The 14,264-nt window shown below is 47.0% G+C and overlaps 1 protein-coding gene across 1 annotated transcript in view; it reads right to left on the bottom strand.

The window, feature by feature from the left end:
• PLXNA4 (plexin A4) overlaps nt 1-14,264 on the bottom strand; it is a 507,966-nt gene that overhangs the window by 161,954 nt on the left and 331,748 nt on the right. Inside the window, exon 5 of the mRNA XM_036400402.2 lies at nt 13,619-13,719. Coding sequence (XP_036256295.1) covers nt 13,619-13,719 — 101 coding nt within the window. The remainder of the gene's footprint in view (nt 1-13,618; nt 13,720-14,264) is intronic.

Here is a 14,264-nt window from a genome sequence, read left to right as displayed (position 1 = left end):
TACATTATAATATACATTATATATATATAATACATTATATGTATTTTACTGCAGTAAAATACATATATATATATATATGTGTATTTTACTGCAGTCATCACATCTAGCTCCCTACAGGACTTCTGCAATCCACCCCTTGTCCAAAATATTCTAAGCCTTAGGATCTCACACCCACTCAAGTGATGAGGAGCTGCTGCTCCTGTCCTACAAAAAAGGGACTAAAACACAGGAAAATTAAGGATTTGAGTAATTTTAAGTCAGGCCTTGTTTGAAATGGTCATTTAAGGCTCCTCAGTAGCTTCTAAAAGAAACTGGCACTTCCAGAGGGCAATTATTCCACTGCCTTCAACAGCTCAGGGTTAGGAGGAATGTGCTCTGGAAAAGTCCTTGTCTCCACTGTCTGCAGAGACAGGAAACCGAGGAGCAGATGAGATAAATCCCATCCTCAGTAATTTGTCCAGATTCATGTAAGGTACCACGGCAGAGCAAGGAAATTAATTCTGCTCTCTCTTGCCTAAGGAAAATCCTGTGAGCAGTGGATCATGCTGACGCTCCTTTCTGAATGTTCCAAGGGCTCCAGGACGTGTTTTCTGCAGCCAGAACCTGTCCCAGATCTTGTCTTACAACAGGGACTCAGTCCTTCAGCCCACAGCAATTCCCACATCCCTGACCTCTCAAATCCCTTTATCCAGGCTAGGCAGGATCATCCTCCAGCTCCTCCACTCTGTCCCAGCATTTCCCCTCCTCCTCAGAATATTTATCTCAACTTTTCCTCAGCTTCCTCTTTATTTTTTTCCCACAAAAAATCTTGCTAATTTCTGGGCAAAACTTCCCAGGCAGGGAAGAAAATGTTGGAGGGAAATGAAAAGAAACTTGCTCTTCCTTCCATTACCAGGTGGATGCTTTCTAGCAAGAAACAGCCAAGCTGTTTGCTCTGGGGCTGCCCCATGTCCTTACAGCACATAAGGAAGCAGTGGCAGGAGAAATTCAGAGCAAATACTTCTGTTCTTCACTGGGAATTTGGCCTTCCCTGCAGAAAAAACACGTTTTCTTTGAATATCCTGGTTTCTTGCATCCATATCTGAAGTTGGAAGCAATGGAAGAGAAGATGCTCAAGGAAACAGGAACATGAGTTGCTCAGAGCAACTTTTCCTCAGCTTCCTCTTTATTTTTTGCCACAAGATGACCAAAAAGATGTGCTAATTGCTGGTGAAGCTTCCCAGGCAGGGAAGAAAATGCTGGAGGGAAATTAAAAGAAACTTGCTCTTCCTTCCATTACCAGGTGGATGCTTTCTATCAAGAAACAGACAAACTGTTTACTCTGGGGCTGCCCCATGTCCCTACAGCACACAAGGAAGCAGTGGCAGGAGAAATTCAGAGCCAATACTTCTGTTTTTCACTGGGAATTTGGCCTTTCTTGCAGAGGATGGCAAGAAAACACATTTTCTTTGAATATCCTGGTTTCTTGCATCCATATCTGAAGTTGGAAGCAATGGAAGAGAAGATGCTCAAGGAAACAGGAACATGAGTTGCTCAGAGCAACTCACCAAGCAAAAGAAATGCAGATGTTGCTGGGCTTAGGAAGACAAATACTCTGAGGAGGATGCCCCACAAAAAAAAAAAGCCCCACAGCAGGATGAGAGAATCAGCTTCAAGCCCAGAAGCTCCTGTGAACTCTCAGAACCTCCCTCCTGGACCACAGTTCTGCTTGGAAGGGAATCCTCAGTTGGAAGGGACCCACAAGGATCAACTCCTGGCCCTGCACAGAACACCCCAAAAATCCCACCCTGTGTATGAGAGTGTTGCCCAAACTCTGCCTGAGCTCTGGCAGGCTTCTTGGTGTCACCACTGCCCTGTGGAGACGGTTCCAAAAAACCCAATTCTTGTATCCAAATTATTATTATTATTATTATTATTATTATTATTATTATTGTTTCTTCCCTGGTACAGAAGTCAAAGGAAAAGCATCTACCTCTGCAGCTCTGCTTGGGGGATGGAGTGTAGGGGATATGGGAGCAATAGGGAGATTCAGGGGCTGTGCTGATGGCACAAGGAGAGATTGGGTGGCAGGTCACTGAATATGGGAATATGCAGCAGAAGATGTTGGGAAGAAATTCTTGGCTGGGAGAGTGGGCAGGCCCTGGCACAGGGAGCCCAGAGAAGCTGTGGCTGGCCCTGGATCCCTGGAAGTGTCCAAGGCCAGGCTGGATGGGGCTTGGAGCAGCCTGGGATGGTGGAAGGTGTCCCTGCCATGGCAGGGGGTGGAATGGGATGATTTTTGAAGGGTTCTTCTCACACAAATGGTTCTCTGATGGTCTGAATTTATGGGCAGGAGTGTGAGAGACTGTGGCTGGACAAAGACACACCTTAAAGGTTTGCTGTGCTTTTCTGTAGGAGGAATTTCTCCCCGACCCTCCCCTGCTCCATTCCTGTCTGAGACTTGTGACAGGTGGAGGCTGATGAAATGTCACAGAGGCAGCAGTGGCAGCACAAGGCCATGTCCCCCCACCCTGGGGAGGGCTGGTTTTATGTGCCACTTTCCCTCATTGGCTGCAGAAACCCCAGGAAGTACCTGACAGCAACACAGATTCCTTAAAAGAGAGAGATTCCCTACAAACATCAGGGGAGGAATGAGAGGGGTCACATCGCAAAAACCACAGAATTTTGTCCATTCCGGGAATTGGAGAGGGCAGAACATCCCAAACATGCAGAGCTCTAAAGTCACTTGAGATGGCCTCAGGATCCCATGTTATCCTACAGAAGAAATGTAGACCCTGTGCCATATTTGTCAGCCCCAGGTCTCACACCGGAGGCTCCCCAGTTGCAGCACTGAATCAAGTTCCTTGTGTACATAAAACCACCTATAATTCAAAGTCTCCTTATATTCCAAATCTACCTGTGTTTAAGCACCTGAATTATTCCTTATTTTGCTGGTTCCTGAGGTCTGAATCTCCCTGCTGGCTCTGCCAACATCCACGTTGCAATTCCAGTCAGGGAACACTCGTTCCGTGTGACAGTCCCTGTAACTTTGCATCTCATCTCCAGTGATTTTTGAGATTTTTAAGGCTGCTTGGGGTGGCCATGCAGCTTTCCCCAGCCCCTGTTCCCTCCCTGGATGTCTCCTGTGGGATATGTGGATATTTCGCCCAGAAACCTTCCCCTGAAGGGGCTGAACTTCCTGCAATGCTAAACCCGAACTGCCAGCATTCCTGTGACGGAGACAAATCCCAAGTAGGACACCAAACTCACAAGGCTGCAGGAGGAGAAAGCTTCTGCTGGAACCCACTGCACAAACTAATTATCTTCCCACCCTTCCCCACTGCCCTCTAGCAAAATAAGCTAATCAAAGGAAAGGTTGTTATCAAAACACATTTACCACACGCCTGCGTCTTATGGCCCACAGTGCCCAGTGCTGTCCCTGAGTTGCCTCAGGCAGTCACAGGCACTGAGATAATCAACCTGTGAAGGGCACAGCTCTGCCCTGCACTGCCTGGCTCACCAGGGCAGGAAGAGTGCTCCCAAGGGGGACACGATGGCATTGAGGGTCAATTCTCTGGTGTCGCCACATTTCTCCTCACAGAGAGAAAAGCAAGGCACAGCTTCCCAAGAAATTTCTGGGATTCATGTTCTCTGGACCTCAGAGAAAGGTTCTGATAAAATAAAAAAAAAAAAAAAAAAAAAAAAGAAAAAAAAAAGAAAAAAAAAGTCACCAATAACTATTAGAAATCCATTGATAGTATCGAAAAATATTGAGAGAATTCCTGGAATGCCCTGGCCACAGCCCTTAATTGAACCACTTGGGCTGAGGCTGACTCGTGGCTTTCCAGCACTTTGAACTGACAATGAGACGTTAGCCTTTTCCTCCACTTGTGAACAAACACAGACAAATGAGATAAGAATGGGTTTTCCTTTCTCTGAGGTTCAGAGAATGTGAATCCCAGAAATATTCTTGGGAAGTTGTGCCTTGCTTTCCTCTGTGAAGAGAAATGTGGCGACACTCCAGGACTGGGGATCTGCTCAGAGGGGTTTATTCAGTGTTATCCGCAGAGAAACAGGATTCCCAGGAGCCTCTGATTCACCCAGGGCTTTATCACCATCAATAGCCACGATCCCAGTGCTGAAAATTCCCTCCTCCTCCTCCCTGGGGATCTCATTTCAAAAGGCCATTGCAGAGCTGTCCCATTTGGGGCTATTTCCTTGTCCAAAGGTGTGAAAGGATGGGTACTTTAGCTGTACCTCAGCAGGCAGATCAGAGATTCCCTGGGCTGGGGCAGGATGCTTTGATGCTCCCCTGCTGTTGTTCCCTCTGGAACACCAGCTCCATTTTTCATAAGTGTTGGGACCCAGGACATTCCTCTGGCTGCCCTGGGTGATTCCAGACCCTGGCAGGGGGCTCAGAGACCTTGGCACAGAGTCACAAACACCTGTGCCTTTGATTTTAGCCCATGGAAACAATTACCAACTTTGTGTGAGGAGTTAAAAGCCACAAGGGTTTAAGTAGAATGATAGTGAATTTGTCACAGGGAGTGAATTTGTCACAGGGTGAAAAAGTAGAATTTTGGGGATTTAGAATGGGGCTCTGTTGGGGCAGGAAAGGAGAAAGATTTTTCTATAAAAGTGGCACCAACTATGAATATGAGACCCAGAGGGTGGTCAGGCAGTGGAACAGGCTCCCCAGGAATGTGGTGATGGCACCAAGCCTGCCAGAGCTCAGGAAGAGTATGGACAATGCTCTCAGACACCTGGTGGGATTTTGGGGGCTGTTCTTCTGTGCAGGGCCAGGAGCTGGACCTTGATGGTCCATATGGTGTGATGGTGTTCACAAGTGTTTGAGGATGAGGGAAGAGATGAGGATCTGACTCCATGTTTCAGAAGGCTGATTTATTATTTTATGATATATATTATATTAAAACTATACTAAAAGAATAGAAGAAAGGATTTCATCAGAAGGCTGGCTAAGAATAGAAAAGGAAAGAATGATAACAAAGGCTTGTGGCTTGGACAGAGAGTCTGAGCCAGCTGACTGTGACTGGCCATTAATTAGAAACAACCACATGAGACCAATCCCAGATGCACCTGTTGCATTCCACAGCAGCAGGTTACATTTTGTTCCTGAGGCCTCTCAGCTTCTCAGGAGGAAAAATCCTAAGAAAGGATTTTTCAGAAAAGATGTCTGTGACAATATGGGTCCCTTCCAGCTTGGGATATTCCCTAATTCTATGACTTTTTCATCATTCCAGGCAAGTGCAAAACACCCACAAATTGCTGCCTTATTGGAGGGACTCCAGTCTGCACCTTGGGAAAAAACAGCATGGGGAGTACCAGGCAGGGACAGCTGAGGGTTTATAGGATCACAAACCCCTGCAAGAGTCAGGAAATCCCTCTTTTCTCACTGTTAAACCTCAGGAGTGATATTCCAACCTCCTGCCCTTCTGAGACCCTGCAGCCCGGACCCACACAGCCCCTTCTGGAAGCAGCACTGGAGGAAAAGACTGTGAGGCAAAAACAAGGAGGTAAAAGGGGGAAAAAAGGAAAGAACAAAACCTCTCAGCCTGAAAGAGTCACGGGCTTTCAGACAGCAGAAAGTCGAACAAGAAAAAGACCCTTCAAGAAAGGTCTTATTGCAGCCTGTGTAGGCAGCTGGGGTTACCTGAGACTCTCTGGTGGTTCAGAAGACTTAGACCAAGAAAGTTAAAGCCAGGGACGATCAATGAGCTCTGCCAGAGGCAGTGCATCAGGTTACCTGCTGAGCCCAGGCACCACGAGCTGCACTTTGGAACTTTTCCCTTTTTTTAGTCCTGGTCTGGCAGTGAGTCTGAGCGTGGGTAATAAACCTCCCTCCCCCTCCACTGTGATCACTGGAAAACAGCTTGTTTAAATGGCTTTTTTTTCCCCCCTTCATGTCATGTTAGAAAGGAGAGCTGCAGTTTCAGGGTGGATGAGTTGTCCACACAAGGGACTGTGGTGGATGGGAAGAGGTGGAGGGCAGGAGGATGTGGAGGGTCAGTCCTGGACACCAGGGTGGGTGTCTGTGCCAGAGAATGGCATCAAACCCCTCTGAACAAGGCTGGTTTTTTGTTGGAAAACCAAAAAATTCTCTTATTGAGCCTCAGGTTTTAGCTTTTATATTTTTAAGAATCTGTGCTGTTTTAGTGTGGGGGTCTGGGCTTCATATTATGGGATGGTGAGCTCTGTGCACAGAGCAGGGAGACAAAACAATTCCTGCTCCAGCTGGGCACCAAGGACAAATTGTCACTATCATGTTTTCTGAAAAATCCCTTCACCAGGATTTCTTCTCCTGGGAAGCTGAGAAGCCTCAGAGAAAAAGGAAAACAATATTATCTCACTTGCTTCTCCTGTGTTTTGCTGCTTTGGAATGTGGTTGGAGATTGTTTATCCCACAGGTGATTGTTTCATTGGTTTCATGGGAATTGTTTTAATTAATGACCAATCATGGTCAGGCATGGTTGGGACTCTGGAGAGAGTCACAAGTTTTCATTATCTTTTTAGCCTTCTGTCTGTATCCTTTCTGTATTCTTTAGTATAGTTTAGTATAGCAGTCTTTAATATAATATAGTATCATAAAATAATAAATTAGCCTTCTGAGAACATGGAGTCAGATTCATCATTTCCTCCTTCATCCTGGGGACCCAGCAAATACCACAACAATGACCCAAATCTCAGCCCAGGAGCACAAACCCCGTGGGCTGGAGAGAGAAAAACAAGCAGGGTGGGACTGCAGGGGCTGAAGCTGGAATGGGACAATGAACTGCAAGATGCAAATGGAGCAGAACTGATCCCAGGGACAGACCCCGGGAGCGCTGGTGCATTTTGGGACCATTTTGGTTCATCTTGGGTGCAGCCCTGGCTGGGCTCTTGTGCTGCCCAAGGTGGATCCATGGAGGAGATCCTTTGAATAAATCCCTGCTTTATTCTGGAACTCTGCCCAGCCTCTGCTTTAGCTCAGCCTCCACAAGACATCACAGTGACTTCTGAGGTGTCTCATAACAGGATCCAAAAAATTAATAGTCAATCCAGACCAGCTCCACCTGAGGAATTGTGTGTGGGAGATTTTGGCCATCCCTTGACTAACCCAGAGGGATCCAGGAAGGTGGCCCAGACATGAGAGATTTATGTCATTGCTTCTTCCATGGGGTGAGGATGCCTTCAGGAGGCCACTGGCTCCCATTCCCAAGGTTCAGGAGCAGCAGGATCTGCTGGCACATGCTCTGCAACGCCAACAGAGCCAGCTTGGGTGTCCTGGGGAGGCTCTGGGTGCCAGAAGGACACACAGAGGACAGGAGCAGCTCCTCAGAGCTGAGCAGAGGAGTGCAGGGAGCAGAGCCAGCTCCTGGCTCAGATATCTCCAAGCAGGACAGACTGGAGATGCTTAAACAATCCTTCTTCCCTCCACAGCAAATGTCAGCTCCTCTAAACCAACAGCTCTTGTTGACTGCTTTGCTCAGTCTCTAGGGCTGGTAAAGGCTTCTGGGGGAGAAAGAAATCACAGATGCCCAAATGTTTCGTTCTAATGGAAAAAATAAAATTAAAAAAAATAATAATGCTTCCTTTCAGAATGACTTTTTATTTTGAAATCTCACGCAATTTGCTAAAAAAATGAAATCAAACCCCAAAACGAGGACTTCCAAAGCCTAAATGAATCATTCTCCAATTACTAAATGGAATCAGCCCCTTCCAGAACAGCTTTCAAGAACATTTCTTATTAAAAAAAATAATTGGCCACTGCGAGCTGGAGGGGAAAAAAAAAAGTTTTGAAATATCACAAGTTCTCCCAGAAAATGGGACTGTTTCCCTCTCTGATTGCAATTAATGACCTGCCAGACAAGGAGTCCCCAGACCTGCAAGGGCAGATTCCAGAGCAGAAGGAGGCTTCTGCCTGGGGCTGCTGCATTCTCCTTGAGGACAGCTTGTGTGTGCTCAGCTATTCCTCCTGGAATTAGATGGATGTTGCATGGGATGAAATGAGGCAGCAAAGCCAAAATCCAGGAGTGTCACTAACACAGCAGAGCCTGGGACAGGTCCCTTTGAACCCAACAGTGGATTTCCCTCTAATAAAATGTTGCCCTTTTCTACAGGGATGCTGCTTTTCTGCCCCAAATTTCCAGTCTGGGGTGATAAACAGAACCCAGAGATGCTGTGCAGGGCTGAAAACCTACCTGGTGACCACATGCAGATGGACCAGGGAATGTGCATAGAATAATGGAATGGTTTGGTTGGAAGGGAACCTCAAAATCATCCAATCCCACCCCCTGCCATGGGCAGGGACACCTTCCACTGTCCCAGGCTGCTCCAAGTCCCATCCAGCCTGGCCTTAGGAACTTCCAGGGGTCCAGGGGCAGCCACAGCTTCTCTGGGGCACCCTGTGCCAGGGCCTGCCCACCCTCATAGGGAAGAATTCCTTCCAAATATCCAATCTAGAATTAGGGAGGGCTCTTTCAGCAGCTGAAGGGGTTTACCCCTGCTCTGGGGATAAAGAGTTTGAGCTATTGGTGGGAAAGAAGGAAGAGGGGTGGTTACAGCTTGGGAATGGGTGAGGCAGGAGTGATTTGCCAGGGGATTACCAGAGTGGCCAGATTTGGGTGGCATCTTTGGGCAGTGCTGCCTCTGACACAGGAGGAAGCTGCTGAATTCATTTCAGGCTTGCAGAAAACTTCCCTTTGCTCCCAGCCCTCTCTGCAGTCCCCATCCAGGCTGGTGACATTGCTGTGACCTTGCAGCAGGCACCCAGTGCCAGCTCTGCTCCATCCCCACTGCTCCCAACCACAGCCCCTCTCCCTCCCCCTACCAGCAAGAGCCACAATTTCAATTTACACCAAGTAAATGATTCATCACCACCTAAAGAGGCCTGAGAGAGCCCGGGAGGGAGCAGGGCTGGGAAAAGGAGGGGGGACAAGATGGGGGTAAAGATACAGAGATGAAAAGCTCGGTTAACCTGCTCTGTATCAGCTCCTCTCCTCGGGGCAGAGGCCAATCAATCCTCCCCCCTCTCTCCTGTCTGTGGGTCTGTCTGTCTCTGCCTCTCTCTCAGAGGACTCGAGTTTCTCAGTGTAAGGTTAGGACAGCAGAGCTGTGGAAATCAATTCCTGAGCCCTGGCACGCTGCCCTGGGCACAGACAGCCCAGCTCTGCTGGGAAAACATGGATGGGGAGTGGGAGCTGAGGAGAGCTGGAAATGGGGGTCTGGGGAAGAGGAGTTGCATCAGCCCTTGTAGGGAATATTCCAAAATAAGAGAGGTGTGTCACCCTGTTCTTCTAAGTCTTCTGATGTTTACATTCTTGTAATAAACTTTCTCATGCAGTTTTATGTAAATAATTATTGTTTTACGTTCTTCTCCAGAAGAAGAAAAATTTAACAGACTGTTGGTTTGTCCAGTGTCATTAAAGAAGTAGCACTTTCATCCTCCAATCCACTGTCACTTTTGAAAATCTATAAATGTTAAAAGCAAAAAATAAACTGTGACCATGTTTATGACAGTGTTCAGAGGGGTTCTTGGATGAGGGGAGAGATGAGAATGTTGACTCCATGTTCAGAAGGCTTGATTTATTATTTTATGATATATATATATTACATTATAACTATACGAAAAAGAAATAGAAGGACAGGTTTCCTCTCAGAAGGCTAGCTAAGAATAGAAAGGAATGAATAACAAAGATCTGTGGCTCGGACAGAGAGCCCAAGCTATCTGGTCTGTGGTTGGCCATTAATTGTAAACATTCAGGATGGGCCAATCAAGAATCCACCTGATGAATTCCACAGCAGCAGATAACCACTGCTTACATTTTGTTGCTGTAGCTTCTCAGCTTCTCAGCAGGAAAAATCCTAAGGAAAGGATTTTACTGAAAAGATGTCTGTGACACGTGTTCACAGGGGTCTGAGGATGAGGGAAGAGACGAGGATCTGACTCCATGTTTCAGAAGGCTGATTTATTATTTTATGATATAATTATATTTAAATTATACTAAAAGAATAGAAGAAAGGATTTCATCAGAAGGCTAGCTAAGAATAGAATCAGAAAGAATGACAACAAAGGCTTGTGGCTTGGACAGAGAGTCTGAGCCAGCTGACTGTGATTGGCCATACATTAGAAACAACCACATGAGCCCAATCCCAGATGCACCTGTTGCATTCCACAGCAGCAGATAACCATTGGTTACATTTTGTTCCTGAGGCCTCTCAGCTTCTCAGGAGGAAAAAATCCTAAGGAAAGGATTTTTCAGAAAAGTTGTCTGTGACAATAAACTTCCCTTCTTTTTACCTTAAAAGTTCCAGTGTAGATGCCATTTTATTTCGTGTCCTGTAGCGACAGTGGTGTGCATGGGAGAGAAAAAACCACCCTGCTGTACCCATTGGACAGTTCTCACCTGTCTCCCAGTCCACCTCTGCTCCTTTTAATGGTTTATACTGGAGGAGGATGAGGGAACAGCATGGCTTTGCCCAAACATTTGGCTCCCAACCCTGCCCTATCCCAGCTCCTGCACAGCCCAGCTGCCTCCTCCCTGCTTTCCCCATCACTGGATTCAGCCCTGCACTGGGAATCCCCTGGGATTCCTGACTGGGAGGGAAGAGGGAAGGGTTGGCAGCCAGGATGGGAAACGTTGATGGCATTTTTCCCCAGGGATCCTTGTGCAGGAGTTGTTGATGACGTATCCCACTTGAGGAAAAGTCTGTTAATGAGGCTTGAGGGGTCCTGATGTGCAAAAATTTCTAATTAGAGACTCAGTATTCCAATATCCTTACCCTGAATATCCTGTGCAGCCAAAACTTGTTGAGTGGGATGTAATTGGCTCCTTTGCTCTCAGGGCTGCCCAAAAGGATGAGGAAACTGAGACTCAGAAAGGAGCACCCGAGGCTGCCCTGAAAACCCCTCCCAAACTAGGACTGAAAATCAGATTTCTTAACTGAGAGGGAAGCAAAAGACTTGAAGTGGGATTTGATAACATTTGCCTTCAAAGTGCTTCAAAAAAATCCCCTCAGGGAGTCAATCTCAGTGACCCTGCTGCGAGGTACATAAACAAGAGGTGTTTCTCTTTTCCAGATAAGGAATCAGAGGTTAAGTGGCCAGAGGGAGGAGGACACAGTGCCATCAGCCAGGTCCAGACTCCAGCCACACTCCTCCCTCAAGGGCTGAGCCTGCACAGAGATGTTTTTGACCAAATTCAATCTGCCAGCCCCACCCATCACCCTCCATTTCATTTCCAGTACTCCTCACTCTGCAGCTCTCTGTGCCCCTTCTCTCTCTTTTGGGGATTTATTGCTGCATGTTTTGACTCTTTGTTGCCACTGACCCTGAATGCAAGGAGATGAAATATCCAGCATTGCTGTGGTACAATCAGTGAACAAATTAATGCCTCTTTATGCTGCTTGCATATCTCTGTGCTGTCCCTTCACTGGCAGCAAACACACTGGAGATGGATGCAGGGTGAGATGGGGTGGGAACACACTATAAAGCTCTGTGTCAAATGGAAATATCCTCAACTCAGCAAGATGAAAGTTTTCTGGGCTCTTACCCACCACACCACAATTCAGGACTGGTTTGCCAAGGTTCTCTTGAACAATTCCAGAGCATGAGCCCCATTTTTGGGCATGTTTTGGGATGGATCCCCAGATCTGATTTGAAATTAGGCAGACTGCCGTGGTTTTGGATGAGGGTCACACAAGCTGACAGAAGCAGAGCATTCAGAGGATCGACAGAAGGCTGGAATATGGTCCAGGTTTGTTCCCTTCTGTTCCAGCAAGGAGAGGTAGCAAAGTCTATCACATCAACTGGATCCCTGTCTCCACCTGGAGAGTTTGCAACTCAACAGGAAGAGTTCAGGTGAGCTCAGAGGGTGAAGACCGACAAGGCCATCAGAAAAACCCTCCAAGGCTGCCAAGGACATCGTGAGCCTCGGAGTGACAGCACCCTGCAGAGCCACTCTCAGCTGGAGCCCTGGGCTGGACAGATCCCAGCACTTCCCAGCCCCTGTCTGTGCTCAGAGGGGCTTGGCAAAGGAGACCTCCCTGCCACTCAGGGCCAGGAGCTCAGCCAAGCTGACACCTCCCTCCCCAGGGCTTTGGCATCACTTACATTGAAAGCCTAAGGAAAAAACAAGAATGAACTGATATCCCAATGTTGAGGACACCTGGATCCAGCATTCCTCATGAGGCAGTGGATAAACCAGTACAACAAAATAATGGGAGAGTGGAATGAGGCCCCTGCTTGGCTTGTTAAACCATAAGGTCCCAATGAAAACTTCCTTGGAGTGGAGCCCTGGAGTGGACCCCCATGGATTCCTCTCTAAGGGCAATGGAGATCCTGACATGTCCAAAAGAGGAGAGGGTCAGGTCAGCACTGCAAAGCTGGAGGTGTTGGGACAGCGTCAAATTCCCTCAAATGGAATGGGCCAGAGTCAAATTCCCTCAAATGGAATGGGAGCCACCAGGAAAATGTGACCCAGAGAAGAGCTGCTGGAGTGCTGAATTCAAAACACCAGCAAACCGGTGGAGAAGCTCTGTCCAGCTTCTGCCACCCTTCTTTCCCCTTGTCTTCCAAAAAACCCTTCATAATTAAGCAAAGTCTCTCTCCAGCAAACACCAGAGACTTTTTTGGAGGTATTTGGCTCAGCCAGGGACTGAGACAGCATTTTGCCCCTCTACCTTGATGCCTTAGGTTTTAGCTTTCATATTTTCCAGATTCTGTGCTGCATTAGTGTGTAGATCTGAACTTCATATAAAGTGTCAGCAAGTTCTCCTCACAGTTCAGTCAGACAGAACAATCCTTTTCCAGCTTAAAAACCAAGGATACCACTGCAGCTTCAGGCCCAAAAAGTGCAAACAACAGGGAATTGAGGAGAGGAGACTCTGGGAGGATGGGATTGCATAACCTGGAGCTGGAATTGGACAATTAACCCCAATATGGAAATGGACCAAAACTTATAAAAGTGTGAAAACTCGTGACTCAGAGTCCATCTTTGGTGTAGCCAGAGCCAGGCTCTTGCACTGCCCAAGATGTATCCTTTGAGGGCCTTTTAATAAACCCCTACTTTAATAGGAAATTCCTGTGCAGGAAAGTAGATTAATAATCTGGATTGAGTTGACTGATTATTAGGCTGTTGAAAATAAACCATGTATGGTGTGCTGCTAAGTGCAAAGCATAAGAAAAAGGAAGCATATTTACTTTTTTCCTCACAGTGGTAATAGATGATGCAGTGAGGTAAGCAAGCACATTTTAGTCCTAAGAAAACTGTTACATTGAACACCCTGAACCTGTTAGTTTCAAAACATTTCCATTATTGAGTCTGCACTAGAATCAAGGGTTAAGATTATCATCTTAAAGGGTTGGATTATCATCCAACCATCACTGTTTTCTTAGGTTTTAATAATGCCACTGCTCACTTCATTTTGCTGGATCTGGCTTTGCTACCAAGTAAGTTGTGTTTTTTCATGAAACATGATTTCAGGTACATGTATTACCTTCAGGTAACCACTTAAATCCCTACTTAATGAAGAAAACTACTACCTGCCTGAACAGCCTCTGCTCTAGGTAGCCTCTCCAGGCATCAGCTGTGTTTCTATGAGGGCAGGTGGTGGGGACAGGCAGGGCTGGGCTGGTACTCACGTGTTGTGGAGGACACACCATCCGCAGTGGGGGTCTCCCGAGCCCAGGCACTCGCTGCAGGTCTCGTACTGGCTGCACGACTCCACGGGCACCCTGGTGAGCTGCAGGAGGGAAGGGAAAACCTGTCAGGCTTCTCACACTGCTCAGGATGGCTGGGTGGAGGTGCCACCCTCTCTGTCCCCTTCCTGCCTGTCTGTAGTGGATATTTTTTGCCCCCGACAAAGGAGGAATGATGAGGAGGACTCCATCTTATCAGAAGGCTAATTAATTACTTTACTATACTATATTAGTTTATATTATATTACATTACATCTAAACTGAATCTGCCAAGCGCTCAACTCTGCACACACTGCACAGAATCTCAGCCAACAGTCCCAACACACACACACACACACACCTGGCCCTGACAGGCCAAGGAAACAAAACCCCATCACTGTGGGAACTAATCTCCATATTGCATTCTGCTTTTGCACAAACACAGGGACAGCAAATGAGATAAGAATATTCTTGGGAAGAATTGTGCCTTGCTTTTCTCTCTGAAGAGAAATGTGGGGCAACACACTGTGACCATGTTCACAGGGGTCCGAGGATGAGGGAAGAGATGAGGATCTGACTCCATGTTTCAGAAGGCTGATTTATTATTTTA

The sequence above is a fragment of the Molothrus ater genome, chromosome 5 (assembly GCF_012460135.2).
Source record: "Molothrus ater isolate BHLD 08-10-18 breed brown headed cowbird chromosome 5, BPBGC_Mater_1.1, whole genome shotgun sequence".
NCBI classification, from domain to species: domain Eukaryota; kingdom Metazoa; phylum Chordata; class Aves; order Passeriformes; family Icteridae; genus Molothrus; species Molothrus ater.
The sequence above is the reverse complement of the archived record's forward strand: the minus strand, read 5'-3'. Positions and strand labels throughout refer to the sequence as shown.